The 20,929-nt window shown below is 34.7% G+C and overlaps 1 protein-coding gene across 5 annotated transcripts in view; it reads right to left on the reverse strand.

Moving 5' to 3' along the window:
* Positions 1-257: 257 nt before the first annotated feature.
* The window catches only part of KCNC2 (potassium voltage-gated channel subfamily C member 2), a 198,205-nt gene continuing 177,533 nt past the window's right edge, over positions 258-20,929 (reverse strand). The window contains exons 3-6 of one of the 5 annotated variants that reach the window (XM_082351637.1): positions 9,057-9,984; positions 6,818-6,982; positions 1,251-1,345; positions 258-337 (exon numbers count right to left, since the gene is read on the reverse strand). In XM_082351637.1, the coding sequence (XP_082207763.1) occupies positions 1,284-1,345; positions 6,818-6,982; positions 9,057-9,984 (1,155 nt within the window). In that variant the 3' untranslated portion in view covers positions 258-337; positions 1,251-1,283. The other 4 variants (XM_082351636.1, XM_082351635.1, XM_082351638.1 and 1 more) reach the window with 4 other exon arrangements.

The raw sequence follows: 20,929 nt of genomic DNA on the forward strand, positions 1-20,929 counted from the left end.
GCTCCAGAGATGTTGATCATGAATTCGGCTTCCTTTGATGTGAGATGGCCAAAGCTGTTGACCCATGCACACACGCTGGTATTTACAGTTGTTTCATGGACGCTGGCCAGTCCACAAGCAGACCACTCATATGGGGAGCACCAAATGAGTTCCAGCCACAGTTCTTTTACAAACTTTTAATGCCTCATGAAGACGGGAGGATCTCTTCCAAGTGCAACCTGGTCACATCAGGGCACATTCAGCAGCAGAAATCTGTTTCCAGTACAGTCCTTGGTATGGCTAAATTCCACAGTCCCTTTTTCAGCAGTCAAAAATCCATGATAAATTCTGTACAACACTGCAGTCAATAACAGCAGCACCAGACAGTATATTAATTTCTTTACCATAAAGCTGTGTGTAATTATAACTTTCTATGTGTGGTGTTATCAAAAGCATCACTGAATCTCTAAATATCAGATGTTTATGTCTTGGTAAATACATTGCTGTACAAGGTCTTTGACATGCAGGTCATGCTCTAGGACTTGGGAATATAAAGTAGTACTTGTTATGTGGCCAATCATAAAAGTGACAATTGTCTTCCTAACTGAAAATAAACATGAGCATTAGGAATTAGCAGTCTCTAGGATCCTAAATGCCTTAGAAATATTGTTTATCTCTCAATTTATAGTATGACATTTTTCCTCCCTCTCATGTGCAGTACAACAGACACACTACTGCTATTGCATTTGTAGGGATGTGTAAACAGAATTTCTTCCACTTGGACTGAATAAGACACCCTGGGGGTTTCACTGGAGTGAACAAGCAGACAGGCTTGTTCCAAGTAACAAAGAAGGCAAGGGGCAGGGGAGAAGACCCAGTACTAAAATCATGAACACCTTATCAAGGCATTTCTGTGCTTCATGGAGACAGATGGCATATACACTTAAGACAGGGAGCTAAGACAAACGGACAGAACAACATACAGGACAAAGCACCTGATTAAATACTGCCTGAAAATCTGTTTAATCCTGTGAGTCAGAAATTTAAGGCTGGTCAAGAAAGCTACCTGTGAACAACAATGCTCCTTGTTGTTTGCAAAAAAAAATTAATAATTAAAATAAAGGAAGGGGGTAAAAATGACAAGAGCTTTGAATGATATTTGGCACTCTGCCTCTGAAAATGATGACAAATTCTGGGATTTAAAAGAAAATATGACTCTAGTACCAAGCAGCAATTCCTATCTAAACAATGCAAGCCTGGCTGGCAGTTACCTTTCTCTCATGTTTTGTGCCTTCCCCAAGCCATTAAGTAAGAGATCTGGCCTCAGCTTGCGTGTAACCAGTAATGACAACCTCTTTGCAGTTATCTGTGTGCAAACAACCAGAGACATTCAGAACTCCAATACAGCATTTTGGAACAAAAGTAAATCAATCAAGAAATTAAATCTTTTAAAACAAATATTTTTTTCAAAGAATAAGAAAAAAAAAAATGTCAAGGAGAAACTCGCCCTCCATGCCCCACAATTCAACATGCAGAACAGTCGACCAGTGCTTTCACATCAGCAGGATGGTTCGATGCAAGTACACATATCCCGAGCCATCCATGGTCCCCGAACTTTGCGACATTGCTTTCAGGTGATAGAGACAAGATGGTCCATGCAAATGAGCTGACCAAAGTCATGTTGTGAGCAATCAAAATAGGATCCCAGACATCTTCAGAATGGTTTAGAGAGTCACAAGAAATGAAGTTCCCATGAAGTGGTTGGCATTTGGAAGCACACTGGTCTAAATATATCTCCCTGAAGATATGTTTATGTATAAGGGTACTGGCCAATATCTGATGCTATCTGTCATTTTATTGCGAAAGGAGATCAGGGCAATTAATATGGAGAAGTAGTAGCACTACCAGGATAAGATTCATTTAAAGCCAGGATAAGATTTGTTGGCTACCCAAATGGCATTTCTGACTTCAGATAGTAGTATCATGCAGGATTGGTACTGTATTAATAGAGCTTGGAGTAAGTCTATGTTTAATTATTTCCATTATGGGGTAAACAGTACTTGAATTAAGACAATTTAGCCGACTGATGCAGTTTGGTTTACAAGATAGATGGGATGGGAGATCGAGAGCGCCTCAGAGGACAAGGAGAGTTGTAGGGTGATGTTACTGGAGAGAGCCTCAGAGCATTGCCTGCCAAGCCCGCTATGTTGTTTAAGCTTCGGGATTTTTCATATCCTTTTATGAAAAAATGCACAGACATCAGTTGAATTCAACCAGAAAATAGACAAAGACAAACAATATCATGCAGGGTAATCAAAAGTGCTATTTCTGAGCTCAAAGAATTTGTTTACAAAGAATTCAATATTGAGACAATTTACTACTCTAAAAAAAAAAAAATGAAGCTCACTGTAGCTGTCACTTCCAAAAGATTAAACCAGCTATCACAAATTACTGTTGCAATACTTCAAAATCTATTCGTTCGCAGATTACAGTTTGTATTGATGTAATTTTGGCATACACAATATCAGAAAGCTTTTAAGAATTAGGCAAAGCAACTTAAGTAAGATATAAATTTGGCAAATATTTTTAAATTTCAGAATATGTTCCTTAAAAAAAAATGAGCTATTTTTTCTCTTTTCACTTTTTATTATTACCAAGTTAATAAAGCATGCTTAACTTTAAGTGGACAACTCTTTTCCAGCATATTTAATCTTCCAGCCTTATGAGGTTAAAAGGATGATTCCTAAATAATGGTTTTTAATGCCATTATCTAGATGATGTAGAATGAATGCCCATTTCTAATCCTTTGTATTTAAAAAAAAAGTAAAAAGAAAAGAAAAGAAAAGAAAATAATACAAATTGAGTGATAATTTTAGTAAATTAAAGTCTGATTTTGATTTGATATTTTCAGCTGACTCTCCTCTGCCAGGAATTGAGAACAATTTGATCTTAATCCACCTTTTCTTTCTATTATCGTGCATTCTAATCTTTTGTTCATGATCATCATGAACTTACAGAATGAAAGATACTTCCCACAAGCTCTAACCTATTGCTTGGCCTTAGCTACTCAAGCAACACCCCATCAAGGTCACCTTTGGAAGGATTCATATATTGCAGTATTTTTTATTAGAAAAGATTAGAGGCAGGTAAATGAGGAAGGGAGTACCTAGTATAAAGCTAGAAGTAAAATTGTCTTAAAAGCCAGGCAACTATTAGCTGAAAAAGTAGTTATATTATACAGCTTAGCAAGTAAATGTTCTGAAAAATCCACTGAAAAAGTGTTGTAGATAGGAAAACAAAATAGCTCTACTGTGGGGTAAGGTTGGAATAATAGGAACCTCTCCCTACATATACACCCACAAACTTTCAGCAGATTAGATGTCTTCTTTGATATTTTGTAAATGGAAATTTATGTCATCCATTAACTACAATAAAGTTCTCTAGGACATAATTTCTGCTAATGAGAAAATTATCTGCCTATATATTTTGTTAGTATTTTGAGCTATAAAGCCTGGGAGGTGGTATATATTTCACTCTCCTCTGGTGGCTGATGGAATAGTTAATGGGAGAATGTCTTAAATAATTAAAAAGGAATTGCAAGTCATTTTTTCTTACATAGGGATCTTCACATGCCTGGTGGGCTAGTTATCACTACTCTTCTGTAATGCAATTGGAAATATAACTGGGAATTGTAGAAAGAATAATTTATACAAGTTGACTTGGATTTTTAGTATAACCGAAAAATGTAAACTAGACTATAAACATTGATTGGTTTTGATTAAAAGCAAACTAGTGAATATGTATGAAAGAGGTTGTTAATAACTAAAAATCATCCTTATAAAAATGTACCTTTTGTTCCTCGCAGTCACCATGTTCTCTATAAGACTTCCAAAAAGGTAAAAAATCTGTTTGACAATTTACATTAATCATGCTAGTTACATGTAAATCTTGGTTGCCATTCTCAATTTTTACTTTTCTGAATTATAGTTATTAATATAAATATTATTTATTCTATTTATAGGTCTTTTATTCTTATTAACTATGATTTCAATGTCCATTTGAGAAGGCTTCCTTTATAATTTAGTAACAAGTATTTAATTAGTAAAATTATAAGTTATTCATATAAATATATTGTTCCTTTATTCTGCAGGTTCATTTATGAACAGAAAATTTGATAAAATTTTGCCTTATCAAACTTCTACTGAATGGAATGACTAAAAATATAATTCATGAGAATAAACAACGTTGAAACCAATACATGGTATACATTTTATACAGCTTTTAAGAGCACATATTAGTTTGGGGCAGTATTGAAACTGCCTACTCACGTACTATCAATGGGTATGTTTGTGTCCATGTAAAATGATTTCATAAAACTACTATATAAATGAAGACACAGGTTCTAAGTTTTGGGAGTTTACTCTTTTAGGGAATCCACATGTTTTCTTAATGTATGCCCAACTACATTTACATTTGTTGATAGAAAAATAATACAGTGGGAATCCAGTTATTTTTCTCATCTACATAGGAGAATTTTCATAACTCTAAAATCAGGTTAGTGTAGAAACCAATTTGAAAGGCAAGGAAGAAATCATATAGGAAATAAATATCTGAGTAGGAGTAATAGGAGACATCTCTAATCTACATAAAGGAAAAAGGAGAAGAAATAAATGGATTTCTAATAGACATGACAAAATAAGACACTGAGAAGATTAAGTGAAATTAGCCAGAAATGTTACCAGACCTAGGAAAAGAACACAAATCTGCAAAAGAATTAAGCAAGAATGAAAACGAAGTTGATTATGGTGAGAAATGACAAAGAATAAAAAGCTCATAGATGAGTATTCAAAGATGTTCTCACTGATAAAAGTTGTATTTGTGAAATAAGATTGAATGTATAGTTTTCTCATATAAACTGAATATCTTATGAATTGCTTTGCTTATGAAACTTTGCTATTTTATGGAAAAACTATATAGTGCTTTATAATTTGCAAAGTCTTTTTTCATATGTGATCCCCTTTGACAGTTTAAAATTCAAAATATTTTCTAACCTGGAAAAAAAAATTCTATCTAGATCCTTAAACATGTAACCCTAGTATAAATACTGCATGTGATACTTTATTGAATGATGCTCAAAATACACATAAATCTAACCACATATTACATAAAAATACATATATACATATATAAGTATATATGTATACACATGTATAGTGATTTAAGATTACAATGCACTTAAAATACTATGTTCTATATTATTATTTAGATATTATTATTTAATATATGTACATGTATTTTGCTCAAATACTATGATAGAATATTAACTATCTTTATAAAATATTTAAAAATTGTTGTAACATGATATTTAAATGTAAAATAGCAAAAAATCAAATAAATCTATTCAGATCATTGAAATACATTTTGGTGCAAGGGATAGATGTAGAGATTGAAAGTTCTTAGAATGAAGAAGGATTTAAAATATTACATATTAAAGAAACAAAAGAAGAGCCCTTTGTCTTCTCTTTCAGGACTCACAGGTATGGAGACAGAAAGAACAATATAGAGTGCCCAGGAGAAATGAAAGAGAAGCACAACATGGGTAATGAGCTATTTCAAAGAAAGTAGTCATCACAAAATAAATATTTTAGGCTTAAAATGGTAAAGTATTCAATAGGAAGAAACTGCAATGAATAGCAAATAAGCACAATATTTTTAAAATGCACTTGCACTAACATGAAAGTTTTGGAGTGGCTTTTCATTCAAATTCAGTCAACTGCATAAGAAATTATTACTTCTTCATAAGAAATTAGTAGTTCTTTCTCAATTCTGTCAATAAAGTTTGAGAAAAATAACCATGGCACTAAAGCCACTGGAATTCTCAAAGTAGGAGGTAATCTAAGAGCATACCAGCACTTTGACAATGGTGGGTTATAAGTGTCACAAAACTATTTCTTAAGGAGAAGAAAAGGGTCCAATTGTCAGTTCGTAAAGTTTACTAAAACAAAAACAAAGACAAAAACTAGCACCTAAGGAATAGTCATAGACACTTGGCACAATCTAGGGAAACGAAACTGTGCTGGAGTGGAGCTTCAGTATCCTGTTATATTCCTTAACAAAGATGTCTGTCCAATATAATGTATTCATTCCACAAATATTTATTAAGTATCTTCTATGTGCCAGGCACTGTTCAGTGTCAATTAAAAAAATAATAAACTTAGAATTATTACTGCCCTGAAGAAAAATTCCGTAAATACATTTTGTAAGTACACAAGTAGCCTTTCCAGTGATTGGGTATATTGTTCTATATGTCTGAGGATTTTGTACCTTAGCAACCTTCTGACATTCAGGTAAACCACTGGGAAAAATTGCCCAAATACTGGATAAGAGACAACTAGAGTACATTTAATGTTTTACTTTGAGAAAAGCTTTATTCTTGTTTTAAATTATTAATTACTTATCAAATATATGCATAGTGTAAATTAGTGAGTTTAATTCATTGTAGGAAAAAAGATAACTTTTAAAGACTGCTGAATCCATTGTATTAAAATAATTAGACGAGTGACTTAATTTTTAAATACTTCATTACAATTCTGCCCATAGACAAATGAAAAACCAAAATATAAAAAAAAAGAAAGAGGGGTGAAATGCCTTTTAGATATGACAATCAAGTCGGCTGTTATGTATTTTTAAATGTTTATAAAGATATGATGAGGAAAAGAGCACCATGATGGCACAGTTGCTCCTAGAAAATAATGAAAGAGCATTTTACAGCACTCCATATATTTGCAGCATTTAATTGCTAAGTCACCTGTTAGGATCTGATTAAATGCATGCCTACCTTTCCTGATCCCTCCATCAGAAGCACACGTGTAATCACCTGTCGTCAGTAGGAAACATGTTTCCCCTCTTCTGTGTTTGTCTCTGGTACTAGAGCGTCTGATGGGGAGCCTTTCTGGGGGTGATAATGGCGGCTCACTTCCTGTACTGTCGTCACCTGATAACACTGGTCACAGCACCATGCCCATTGACAGACAGTGATGGATGAGGAAATGAGACAGTACAAAGAGTTTACGCCGAATGTCCATAGTACAGTCACTTGATATACAAAACACAATAATCACATCATGATAAGAGAAAGAATTTTCATCACTCATTACAAAAATTTACGTGGAGCAAAATGGAAATGTATTGAAAAGGAGAGAAATGTTGTTTGGGAAATTTTAACTTCATTTTGGATTTTATCTAATAGGACAATAAGTTTTACAAAATTAATGTGAATTCAAAATAAGTGTGATAATGAAGTAGCACACAAATTAATATCTTTCCATTTTTGACATGTTATCTAGTTAATGCAAATAGACATCTTTGAAAGTGGAGCCTACTGAAGGAAAAACTAAGTAAATATTTGTCTTTGCAGTGCTTTAAGACACATGCTTTTATTATTTTCTGAAAGTAATTTTCCCCAAAAAATTGTAATGAAAATAATCCTGAAGTTCACAAACTTTATGTCCAGTTTCTCTATTTTGAGGTGACATAATATTTTTGAGCATACCAGTGGAAAAAGATCAACTTCTCAAATGCCCTTGAAACAACTGTTTACTTCTATATGCTTGCCAAAGACTTTCACATCCTATCAGCCTAGATACGAGCTTATAACAATGTTTGCCCAGGCTGAGAGTGTGTCCTCCTTTCCATGCCCTTCATACGGGCTCTGCGCAAGTACGTGAGAGCAGTCTAATGAGAGCAGCAACATCAACTAAATTTCATCTTTCATAAAGACATTCCTGGCATAACAATTCTCAGATACATATTGACAGAATTTGCAAAACAATCTACTAAATAAACATAAGGACTGCGAATAAAATCTTTTAAAAAGCAGTTCAGTTCCAGCCAGTTTTTTTTTTTTTTTCCATCTACCTCATAATAACTTTTGGAAGCTAAGGAGGGAACCTGTGAAAATGTCACTTGCCTTTTCTGTTTGTTTGTTTGCTTGCTTGCTTTGTTTAATTGGTGTTATTTCTAAATAACACAAAATTATTCACATGGGATTCTAGTAAGTCATTTTTCTACAAGAAAAAGATCAAACTTACCTAAGTTATAGGGAATGCATATATCTTAACTTTTCATAGTGGACAAAATCTAAATTGTGTAAACTACAAAATATTTCATCCGTAGTAGACATAATAGACTAGAGATGACACTATTGACTATCACTTTGGCAAACTGAATGTCAATTTACAATCAACCCTAGATTATCTATGACAATAGAGAGGAACAGCAATCCAACTAATTCAAGCAGTAAATCATCCAAAACTGAGTTGTGGGAGGGAACAAAGCCCAATGCAGAGTGCATAAAAAAGGAAATCCACAGAGAAATTCAACCTTGCCATTGATTAGCCAAAGCAGATCATCTATCCCCTGAATAATGTTGGGCTGATTATATTACATAGCACCTTACCCAATCCAAAGGGATTATATTGAAATATCCTAATTTAAGAATAATGAAAACTTAATGAACCCTCCATAATATTACTGAGGAAGCTATTTACTTTGAAAAGGGACATCTTACATATCACCTCTTTGGTGTTTAGGCCTTTGAAATGTAAACATCCATTCTTCTTACATATCTTCTTCTTGTGAATTAGGTTAAAATGCATGGCCCCATGTGGCAGAGATAAAACTGAGACAAACACGCCAAGCCAAATGACATGGAGATCAACATTTTGAGAATGAAGGATGGAAAATGTCCAGTATTGTACCATCACATCGTGCAGGGAAACAAAGAAACATTGGCACAAAAGCAACAAACAGGCAAAAGAAAAATTGGTACCATCAGCAAAGGGCATTCCCACTAAAGCAGGAGAACTCTATAGCCAGCTATGCAGACTTCTACTTAGGATTCATTTAGAAAAGCTATAATCTAGCTATCTACAAGCCTGACACAAACACATTTTTTGTGAAGGGGTATAACGGAAAACTCATGAACATTTGTGGAAAATGAGAATGCTTGTCTTCTATTTCAGGGACATACTGGTCTATAAAGTATTTAATGGCATGCATTTGAAATTGTGCCTTACCTGATCTGTTATGTTCCGGAAGCCGATTGTCTTTGCCCAGACATGTGTCACCTTGTGTGCTATTACAGGACATATTTAATTCTGTCTTGCAAAAAGTAGGCGAGGTTGCCTGAGGGGCAGGAGGGATGTGCTTCTTTCTTTTTCTTGGAAGTTTCTGCTTCGCCATTGCCAAGGAGTAGTACATTCCAAAATTGTTGACAATGACAGGCACCGGCATGGCTATTGTCAGTACTCCAGCCAGAGCACACAGGGCTCCCACAAGCATGCCTGACCACGTTTGGGGGTACATATCTCCATAGCCCAAGGTAGTCATGGTCACTACAGCCCACCAGAACCCAATAGGAATGTTTTTGAACTGCGTGTGCTCACTAGCTGAAGGGTCATTGGGTTGAGCTCCCACTCTCTCCGCATAGTAGATCATAGTAGCAAATATCAAAACTCCTAGAGCCAGGAAGATGATCAGCAGCAAAAATTCATTAGTACTTGCTCGAAGAGTGTGTCCAAGCACCCTCAGACCTACAAAATGGCGGGTGAGCTTGAAGATTCTCAGGATCCTCACAAACCTGACCACCCTGAGGAAGCCAAGTACATCTTTAGCAGCTTTGGATGACAGCCCACTGAGTCCCACCTCTAAGTAGAAGGGTAGGATGGCCACAAAGTCAATGATATTCAAGAGGTTTTTGATGAATTCAAGTTTATTGGGGGAAAAAACAATGCGGACTAAAAATTCAAAAGTAAACCATACCACGCACACTCCTTCTACATACGTCAAGGCAGGATCCGTTTCGATTTCATACTGTAGAACGACACTTGTGCCATTGATGACTGGTTCTGTCTTGTTTTTAACAATATTGAAAGCTTCATGTGTCTCCAGGCAAAAAGTTGTGATTGAAACCAGGATGAAGAATAAAGAAGCAAAAGCAATAAACTGTAGAGAAAAAAAAAAAAAGAAATAAAAGAAGAAACACAGAGTGATCTAACCATAATATATTTCAATCTAAATGTATCAATCCCTGTAGAAGAAAAAGTATAAACATATATTTGAAGATTTCACTTGGCATGTTACTCAAGTGTAAGAAGACATGTGTAGGGAACATTCACTAGAGTTGCACTGATGATATGTTTCAAGTTCTGTTTTCAGCTTATATAGGTAAAAAGTTTTGATTTATGTTGGATAATAATTTGACTCTTTTATGTAAGACACTATACCTGTGAAAAGAGCATAAAAATCCTTGCAAAAGAATGTTAAAGGGCAACAGGCTGAAAAAAAAATAAATGTAGACAATGGCTCCAGATATTTTTTACCATCCTAGAAATCTTCACATATTAGATCAAGATTTACAACCATAAATATAAGGTGCAGTCCACACTGATAGAAATTTGGTAGCCACCCATATTTAACTGTATGTTTCTTCTATAATGTTCAGATTGTCATGAGGTATGAACATGAAAAAAAGATTTGAGCTATGTTACCATTTATATTATATCAACTTAAGGCAGAGTCTTGTCCAAAAAAGCAAATCTAGGAAGAGTCGGCATCAAGACTGAAGAGAGAGAAAGAGTTAAGGAACAAATTAAAAGGCAGTCTTCTTCCTGTCCTGAAAAAGAACTCCAAATGTTAAAGTAATATGTTATAAAGTTGCGGGTTGTTTTTTTCAATTCAACATTTCTTTGGTCAATAATATATGAATACACACCTACTAATATAGAATAATAATAAAAGTTCTCACTTATATAGTTCTTACTAGCGCCAGACACTCTTCAAAGCAATTTATGTAATTAACTCACGTCAACACTCATAACAACACTACACCATCACCTTTTACAGTCACAGAGTTTGTCACTTCTCCAAAGTCATAAGATTACAAAGTGATAGGCCTGAGACACTAACTTGATAAGTTTTGCCCCCGATTCTGTTCCCATAACTACCAAACTCTCAAATGTAGAATACAAATATGTTGAAACCTTTATTTATCTTGGGATCACATACTTCTTAATATTAAAGATCTGAAAACTTGAAACCCAGTTGTTTTAGTAAATGGCACTGTTGCCATTTGTCAGCACCAGAGGCTTTCAAAGAAGCTGGCAGATTCCTGGTGCTCTCTGATAATGCTCTTAGATTGAGCATGCTTAATGAATACCAAGAGACTATTCCTTGAATGTCTAAACAAATGAATTATTCAGGGGGAGGAGGTCATCAGTCAAGTGGAGGGAGGCCATTATTTAGAAATAATAGGGTATATCCCAAACCCAAAGCTCTTCCCTAATATCCTGCGTCTCAACCATGACATTGAAAAGGTCTAAGTTTCAAGAAGAGATTGAAACCACCTCTTTTTTTTCCCCTGGTTGATCTTCAATGGACGAGATATACAGATCTCGCCAAATACATAAGAGATACACAAAAAGACTAAAAAAAAAAAAGAAAACTTTGGCCTGAGATTATCTGCTTCAAAGAACCACCCCAGGGGGTAAGGGCAAGATAGGGGTAAAGAATTAAGAGGTACAAACTACTATGTATAAAATAAGTTACAAGGATATATAGTACAGCTTAGGGAATATTATCCAATCTTTTTAATAACTGTAAATGGAATACAACCTTGAAAAGTTGTGAATCACAATGCTGTACATCTGAAACATATGATATTGTGCATCAACTATACCTCAGTTAAAAATAAATGGACCACTCCAAATTATGGACTTGTTTCTATGCACTGTGTCAGTTAGTACATCATTCATATAGTATTATAAGGCATGTCATTTTCAAGGCTTTGACTGATTTTTCCATGCCTATCTTCCAACTTCCCTTGTTTTTGACAGGCGATGAAGTGAAAATAAAAGATATATATTAAGGTGGCTTTTAATCTAAAGCACTATGAAAATATCAGAAATCATTATTATGTATATTTTAGTATACTTAAAATATATAATTATTACCTCAGTACGAATTACTAGAACCTGATATTTATGTTCATTAAATGAGTTATGTTGTCAGGAAAAGGTCAAAGAAGTCTTAAGATACCACACTTGGTGGTTGGGATTTAAGTAACATGAATCATTTTGTACTTGGAAGTTATTTAAATTGCCCACCCATATTCCCAGAAAAGGAATTTGCTCACATTCATTAGAACACACCTGGGGAGCTTTACACAAATGCAAATTCCTTACCTTCACGCCAGATGTCAGACACAGATCCTCTTGTCTGGGGAGATGGAATTTGCATTTAACAAGCTTCCTAGGTGATTGCTATGCATAGTAAAATTTGAAACCACTGTTCCAGTGTTTTTTCAACAGACTGATAATACAAGATTGATAATTCATTATTAAATGAACTGGAGCAGTTTTTAAATTACAAGAATTTGTAGACTCTTAAAAGAGTCTTCCTAAACCTTAATAAGAATAGTCCACTACCTCCTACGTAATGGGATGTTTAGGGTCTGTGTGTGTATGTGTGTGTGTGTGTTGTGACATAATTCTGGCTTCTACACAAATACCTGTGAATAAACAAAGCAACGGAATAGTTTCTAAGTAGACACAATTCTAAGACACAAAACTTTAGAAACCAAAAATTGTCTGTTTTTATGTCATTGGAACTTGCATTTATAAATATTTTTATTAGCATTATTTAAAGAACTACATGATGATTTTTGTATTTGTATTATTCTTCATTGTAATCTTTATAACTCAGTATATCTTTAGCTTTTAAAGACTTTGTAAATCTGCTGGAGTGTGATAACATTATAATAGGAAACTAAAAAGAGTATAAAGAATGGAAACAAACTTTGATATTCCTGGAAATATACAACATTCACCTTAGAAGTACATCATTATTTTGCTTAAAAAAACAGCTAGATAGGTCATTTTTTATTTATAAAGGCTAAGGACACTAGGTATGGTCTAGAACAAGAGTTGTAACTGAGAACGAAAGTATGCTTCATAATAACATGGTAGGAAATTGGAAGTTGGCCTCTGTCAGCCTGCAAGTGAGGACCTAGGAAGGAAGTTGAATTCTGAAGAGAAGGAAGTGGAAAATGTCTCTAAAGAGAAGGAGGAGAGGCCCATAATATGAGCACAAACAATTGAGAAATCCCCCACAGGTACAGCAGCAGAACTTTGGGAGACCAATGGAGAATATTAAATTCTAAGATGAGGCTTGCTCTGTTATGCCTTCAGCAAAAGGTGGTTGTACAAAACAGCTTGGTGTTGAAGGTGCTTTGAGTAATGAAGGCGTTGGACCATGGGAGAACAAAAAGAGGACATCAGTCAACCACGGGAGGCAAAATACGTACTGAGATTCAAAACCATAAGAGAGTAACAAATAAAAGTAAAACGTAATAAGGAGAAATGCAGCTCCCAATAAAGTCCTTGGAGATATTGGGAGACAGAGCTTCCCAAGGAATGAAGAATAGGATCTCAGTTTATTAGGAACTTAGTTTGAGTATCAAATGAAAGGGTGACTCCAGAAACCTTGAAGATCTAGAATTACCCAGAGGCCACATTTGGATTCCTTTAGCAAGGAACTTGTGCACTTTATCTGAACTTAAATCTAAGAGTCTTGGATATAGAAAATGTCTTCTTTTGTTCCTGACTCACTGAGTTAAGCTGAGATGGGTAAATATGAGGTTAGATTGAATAATATTAAAAAAAATTAAAAAGGAAATAAATGGGGAAAAAGAAGGTTTTATTTGTTTTCCTCTTCACTGAACTGGGAACTGCTTAAGGACTGGAACGATGTCATATTCATTTCTGTACCTCCTGCTTCTGTCACAATAGTTAGTATTTAGTATGGCTGGATGGATGAATAGAAGGATGGAAAAATTAATAAAAGAATAATAAATTAACAAAATAATAAGGTAGACTATATTCTAGTGGGGGTAAAAATGATGTGAAAAAAGGAAATAACAGAAATGAAAAATGAAAGTGTGCATATTGAAGCAAAAAAGCCAAATTTACAGCTGAAGCAAACTGAATTGGCTCACAGGTCCAAATGTTGCCAATGTTAGCTTCCATTCATTCTGTTAATGAAGCTTGTATCTTACCAGGGAGTTGGGGAAGAAACTTATACTGCCATCTTTCTCTTCCTTTTCCCCTGTGATAAGACCACAGACTCCTACAAGCATTAAATGAAAATAAAAAGAGGCATGTTAAATACTAATTAAAATGTTAGAAAGCTTTCCAGACAAAATGTAGCATGTTGACTGAATTCACAGAACTGATATTTCACCCAAGGCAGTTTCAGGCTGGGAATATCCTACTAAAATATTGGCTTGTGTGTCCAGTGAGTAGTTACTTTTTCTCCAGAAGCTCAGTGCCCATGCTTAGCAACATAGAGTGCCCCAAACTCTCTCTCTCTCCCTTTTTTTTCCCAATTAGCAATTATGGAGTAGAAGTCCTCAGCGTCCAGGTTCTACATAGAAGGTATTATGTCAATCAACCTCGAAGCAAACATTCAAGTAGAATCTCCAGGTATATATAATAGGCTGAGAGAAACGGGGAAATTGCGGTATATTTGTATGTTTCATCATTTTCTTTTTCAGGTTAGCATTAAAATATATGTAACTGAACTCAACAACTAACATTCTCTAACACCATACACAAAAATAAACTCAAAATGGATTAAAAACCTAAATGTAAGGCCAGATACTATAAAACTCCTAGAGGAAAACATAGACATAACATTTTTTTTTTTATTAGAACTATTCTTTTTTTCTTCTAGTTTTATTGAGATATAATTGAAGAGCACTCTTTGACATAAATCACAGCAATACTGTTTTGGATCCATATGCTAATGTAAAGGAAATAAAAACATAAATAAACAAATGGTACCTAATTAAACTTAAAACCTTTTGCACAGCAAAGGAAACCATTGACAAAATGAAAAGACGACCTAATGAATGGGAGAAAGTATTTACAAATGATATGACCAATAAAGGATTATTATCCTACATATATAAACAACTCCTACAACTCAACACAGAAAAAACAAACAACTCAACTAAAAAATGGGCAGAAAAACTGAATAGACATTTTTCCAAAGAGGAAATGCAGATGGGTAACAGGCACATGAAAAGATGATCAACATCACTAATCATCAGGGAAATGCAAATCAAAACCACATGAAATATCACCTCACACCTGTCAGAATGGCTACCATCAAAACACAAATAACGAGTGTTGGCAAGGATGTGGAGAAAAGGGAACCCTCATATATTGTTGGTGAGAATGTAAATGGGTGCAGCTGCAGTGGAAAACAGTATGGAGGTTTCTCAAAAAACTAAAAATAGAGCTATCATATGACTCAGCAATTCTATTCCTGGATATATATCCAAAAAAAAAAAAATCCAAAACATTAATTCAAAAAGATACATGCACCCCAATGTTCATAGCAGCATTATTTACCATTGCCAAGATATGGAAGCAACCTAAGTGTCCATCAACAGATGAATGGATAAAGATGTGTTGTAGAGATATATACGTGCACACACACACACACACACACACACACACACACACACACACACACTAGAATACTACTCATCCATAAAAAAGAATAAAATTTTGCCATTTGCAACAACATGGATGGACTTATAGGGCATTATGCTAAGTGAAATAAGTAAGACAGAGAAAGACAAATACTATGTGATATCACTTATATGTCAAATCTAAAAAATGCAACTAGTGAATATAAAAAAACAGAAGCAGACTCACAGATATAAAGAACAGACTAGGGGTTACCAGTGGGGAGAGGAAGGTGCGAAGGGGCAATATATAGGGGTAGGGATCAAGAGCTACAAACTATTAGGTAAAAAATAAGCAACAAACATATACTGTATAATACAGGGAATATAAGCAATATTTTATAATAATTGTATATGGGTATAACCTTAAAAAATTGTGAATCACTATATTGTACACCTGTAACTTACATAATATTGTATAGCAACTATACTTCAATAATAAATAGCTAGCTAGCTAAATAAATAAATAAATAAATAAAATTGAACTCAATAACTAATTCAAAAGCTCCAGAACTTACAAACATAATGAGAACCAGACTCATTAAGTGACCCTTCTCCATGCTTCCCTAGCCCAGGATCACTGATGATATTGTAGCAATTTTCACACACTTTTGTTACTGAATCTACATGCCCACAAGTTCTTCAAAGACAAGGACTTAACATCTATCCTTAGAGCCAAGGACAAGGCCTAACCCATGACAAGAAATAGGTGCTCAGTTCTTATGAAATTAGTAAAGCAGCACTTTTAAAAATATTTATTTGTTACGTAAAAATTCTGTTCGCCGCAACACAGAATCTGTCTTTTAAAAGTCACTTCATCTTATTAATTCACAGTTAGAAATATGGACCTTCATTGCAAAACTTAAAGGGAGAAAAAATCTGAAGAAAAATTAAATTCACCTCTATTTTTTAATGAAAGTCAATGAGATAATTTAATACTTGGAAATAAACATTATGAGAAGATTTTTAAGACAAGTTACTTAAATGTATGCTAAGGAATTTGTTTTTACAATCCCACATGAGGTACACCTATTTTTAGTTTGTATTTCGAGAGCATTATATATTTTCCAAATGGGAATGCTTCATTCCTATTGTGCTCATTCTGCTTTCCTCTCTTAAATGAAATCAATACACGAGAAGAGCAAGGACTTCCAATGATGAAGTATCAGAGCTCATAGTGCCTCCTGATCCAAAATCTCCACTTTTAGAAATTTACTCTGGTAAAATATGTATATAAAAGTACAAGGATATATGTAGGGGATTAATTTAAGCGTTATTTGTACCCGAAAAGACCCAGAAAAATGTAAATATTCATAGTCATGGTATTGTCATAAAATCGCATCACAAAGAATGATGTAGTTCAATACATACTGACCCAGAATGATCACTAATGAAACATATTAAACAACAACAAGTGCTCATAGTAAATACTAAGTATCAGATTCTATTCTAAATGGCTGTGGCACAACAATACACAGAGTCCAATCCCATTTCTTTCTTTATGTACAACTAGTGTATGCAAATAAATAGAAACACTATATCCTCAGCAGTGGTGATGTCTGGGTATGAGTGGTCTCAGGTGAGTGTGTTGTTAATGGAGAATCATAACTGATTTTATAAATGCCTGCAAAGTTTACATTTTTCACAAAATTTTAATCATGTATTTTAAGTTTAATTTTAAAACAAAATTCAAAGAAAGTAATGACCAAGAGAGGATTAAACCTGGATCTTCATTCTCAATGACCATTAAGCTGATTTTATTTGTCCATAGAAATTATACATTTGCAATTTTTCTTTTCTACAGCACCTGAACCTCAGCAGATGCTCTTAATTATGTATGTATTCAAGTCCCATGTACTACTTTTGCCGTAATTAACAAGTGTGGTGGTGTTTACAGAAATGTGGTCTCTAGAGAGAGAAAAAGTCTCTTTCATTAGTAAGTCTATCCTCAAAGGCCAGCCAAACAGGGAAAACTAGAGACCAGTGTTTGCTGGTTCCATGCAGAGTTGACAATTACTTTGACTTCTGAAGCCAGTAAAATCAATTTCTCTTCATCCAAGTTTCACCATTTAAAAGCAGTTCCACAAACTTAACTGGATTTATCGTATTGAATTAGATTGAAGAAAGCTGATCACATACATGATTACTAAACTCAGAAATCAGTGAAGAAGATTAAGCTACAGGTAACTGTATATAATCATGTATATGTTTATAACAAGTTATATGTTTTATGTCTATATCTACATATAAAATGTGTTATATGTATGGATATATGTGTATTATACACAGTAGGTATAGATTAAATATAGACACAAATATATAGATAGGCATAGAAATAGACAAAAAACCCAAAAGACATAGAACAATATAAGATTTAGATTCCGTAAATCAAGAAAATATACCCCAATATTTCTTTTGGCTACTGAGACTTATGTGGCCTCTAATAAATATCTTCAATCATGTTTTTTGGTATCTTTATCCAATATATATACCATTCTCTCTCCTTTTTTTTTTCTATGCCACAGACTGATTTCACGGAAATTTTAGTTGTTTGTTTACAGTCAAGGCCTATCCACTCACACCCAAGTATAATTTTCCAGGATACAGGCAAGAGAGGCCTGTACATAATATTAGTTTTATCATAATGGATTGTTGTATTCAAAGCTAGGGAACTAGAATTAAAAGTCATATACAATATCATTTTACTTCTCTAAGTCTCACAATGAAATGTAAAGTGTACAATTAACATACTTAGTGAAAATACTTTTTATAACTGTTTCATTAGACTGGAGAAAAATTCTATACCTTTTGAGTCATAAGAATAACAGATTATATATAGTCATTTCACAACATAAACATGAATTGTATACCCTAAATTCCTATTATCGAAAACTCTCCCCAAACCAAATTTTCCATCTTTAGCATATATTAATTTGTCTTAAATTTATTTTTTAAATGATTCAGTTTGTCTTGATATGATGTACACCACCATGATCTAGGATTTTACGTAGGGGGGCACATTTTAAGCCCTATGTACCCCAGTACCTCTTTCTTTAGACTAACAATTACTTTCCAAAATGAATTATTTAAGGATCCTTGATTTTACTCAGTTGAAAGTGAGAGAGGTTAAGGGAGGATTAGTTGAAGGTGACGGGAGGTGACTAGCTTTAAAACACCTGCCAAAGATTCGCTGACTCATAAATCTGTTTCTTTCAACACTATGGTGGTGTGGTTAAAACACACTCTACCCAGTGACATGAACGGCTGTCTACCCTGTAGTGTCACCTCTGCTGTACACCACAGAGTGTCCCAAGCTTCGGTCTCACATATATTGTTCTCTTTTTTCCATATCTGCTTGCTCAGTAATCCTTTCTATAAACAAGACCTGTGCCAAGGTAACTGAGTCCTGAGAGTCTTCCAAGCCCAGGCATAGCTCCAATGGATCTGGCCCTTCCCCAAACAGATTTACATATTTGTTAGGACTTTAGTATTCCCTCCTCCTCAAGATGATTTTTTTAGTGGACATCTGCCCTTCCTTGCTACAAAGCCTGTGTCAGGACCTTCCAGTACACTCTAGTCTACCTCCGCAGGTATCCTATGTGGATAGAGGACACTAGAGTTTCAATTCCTCCTCTACCTGAAGATCTTGGGCATCTTGCAAATAGTTCAAATTCTTCCCAGAGGGCAGAGGCAAATATTCTATATTCCACAAAACAAAAGCCTATGTGTAACTTGTAATTTCGTTACGAGATGCAGAAAAGCCATATTTAAAATCGGGAGGGGATTGATTGGCTGTGTAATTGGAAACCCAGTAGGGTCGACCTTAATGTTGCTTGCCTTAGCGATTTAACTATATCAACAGCTATCAAAGCATGGCCTGGGGACTTCTAGCGGTCCTCAGAACCTTGTTTGGGTCTACAAAATCAAAATTAGTTTTGTAATGATATTAAAATGATTTTTGCCTTTTTCATTGTCATTGTCACACCAGTTTACAGGGACGTTTTCCAGAAGCTACATGACATGTGGTATTACAACAGAGTGAATGCACAAGGAGATATGAGAATCCAGCCATCTTCTATTAAGTCAGACATGAAAGAGATTTGCAAAAATGTAAAACAATGCCACTCTTCTCACTTTATTTTTTCTCTTTCAGAGATGTTATTCTTTTTAAAAATTTATTTTTTATTGAAAATACGTTTGCTCACATCACTGAGTTGTATCCTAATCCAGGAAAATAGGTATCTCCTGGCTCTTCTATATATAGCTAATAGGACCCAACAGTGACTCTATACAAGATCACAAGGTCTCCAGTGTGATTTTCAATACAATTAGCTGCTTTACTAGATAAATAAAAACATGCATTTATCATATTAATACTTTTAAAGCTGTCATGAATGAACTGAACTCTAACCTAAGGAATTCTCGGTATTTACAGAAATCTGGAATAATCAGAAATATCTGCATCCACAGTTTAAATATTGAAATCTCTGGAAATCTGGTAATCTCATCTACTTCCACAATTCCAACTGCCATCAATGCATGAAATATCAATCTTCAGGTTATACCTTTTCTTCGTGATTTATAATCATAATTCTCCAAATCCATACAGTTCTTCAGTCTCAGTTAATTAACAAATAATATGGAGGTAATCAAAGCAATGGCTCTGTTAGTCCAGGTTCTCCAGAGAAACAGAATCAATAGGATATATATAGATATATAAAAAGAGATTTATTATGAGGGGTTGGCTCACAAGATTACAGAGGTTGAGAAGTCCCATGATCTGCTGTCTGCCCCCTGAAGGTTTAGAAAAAGCCAGTGGTGTAATCCCAGTCCAAGCTTGATGGCCTCAGAACCAGGGCAGCCAATGATGTAAGTCCCAGTCTGAGTCTGATGGTCCAAGAACCAGAAGTGCCAATGTTCGGGGGCAGGAGAAGATAAACGTCCCTGCTCAAGCAGAGAGAACTAATTCACCTTTCTGTTTTTTTGGCCCTCAGCAGAGTGGATGATGCCCTCCCACGCTGGTGAGGGGGATCTTCTTTACCCAAGTGGATGGACTCAAATGCTAATCTCGTCCAGAAACCCTCATAGACACATCCAGAAATAATGTTTTACCAGTTATCAGGGCATCCCTAGCCCAGTCAGATTGACACATGAAATTAACCATCACACTATTATACATTTTATTATTGAAGATTTTAAAGGAACTTCAAACTCTACCTGCCTAATATACTGCTCAAATCTGATCTTCCTGTTCCATTATATTTTCTGTTATTTTGAACCATCATTTACCCATTAACCAGCTTGGTACCTAGATTCCCTGTTTATTTTCCCAACACCTTTGTCTGTTGAATCACTGAA

This window comes from Balaenoptera borealis (assembly GCF_965194805.1).
Source record: "Balaenoptera borealis genome assembly, chromosome: 13".
In the NCBI taxonomy this organism is placed as follows: Eukaryota; Metazoa; Chordata; class Mammalia; order Artiodactyla; family Balaenopteridae; genus Balaenoptera; species Balaenoptera borealis.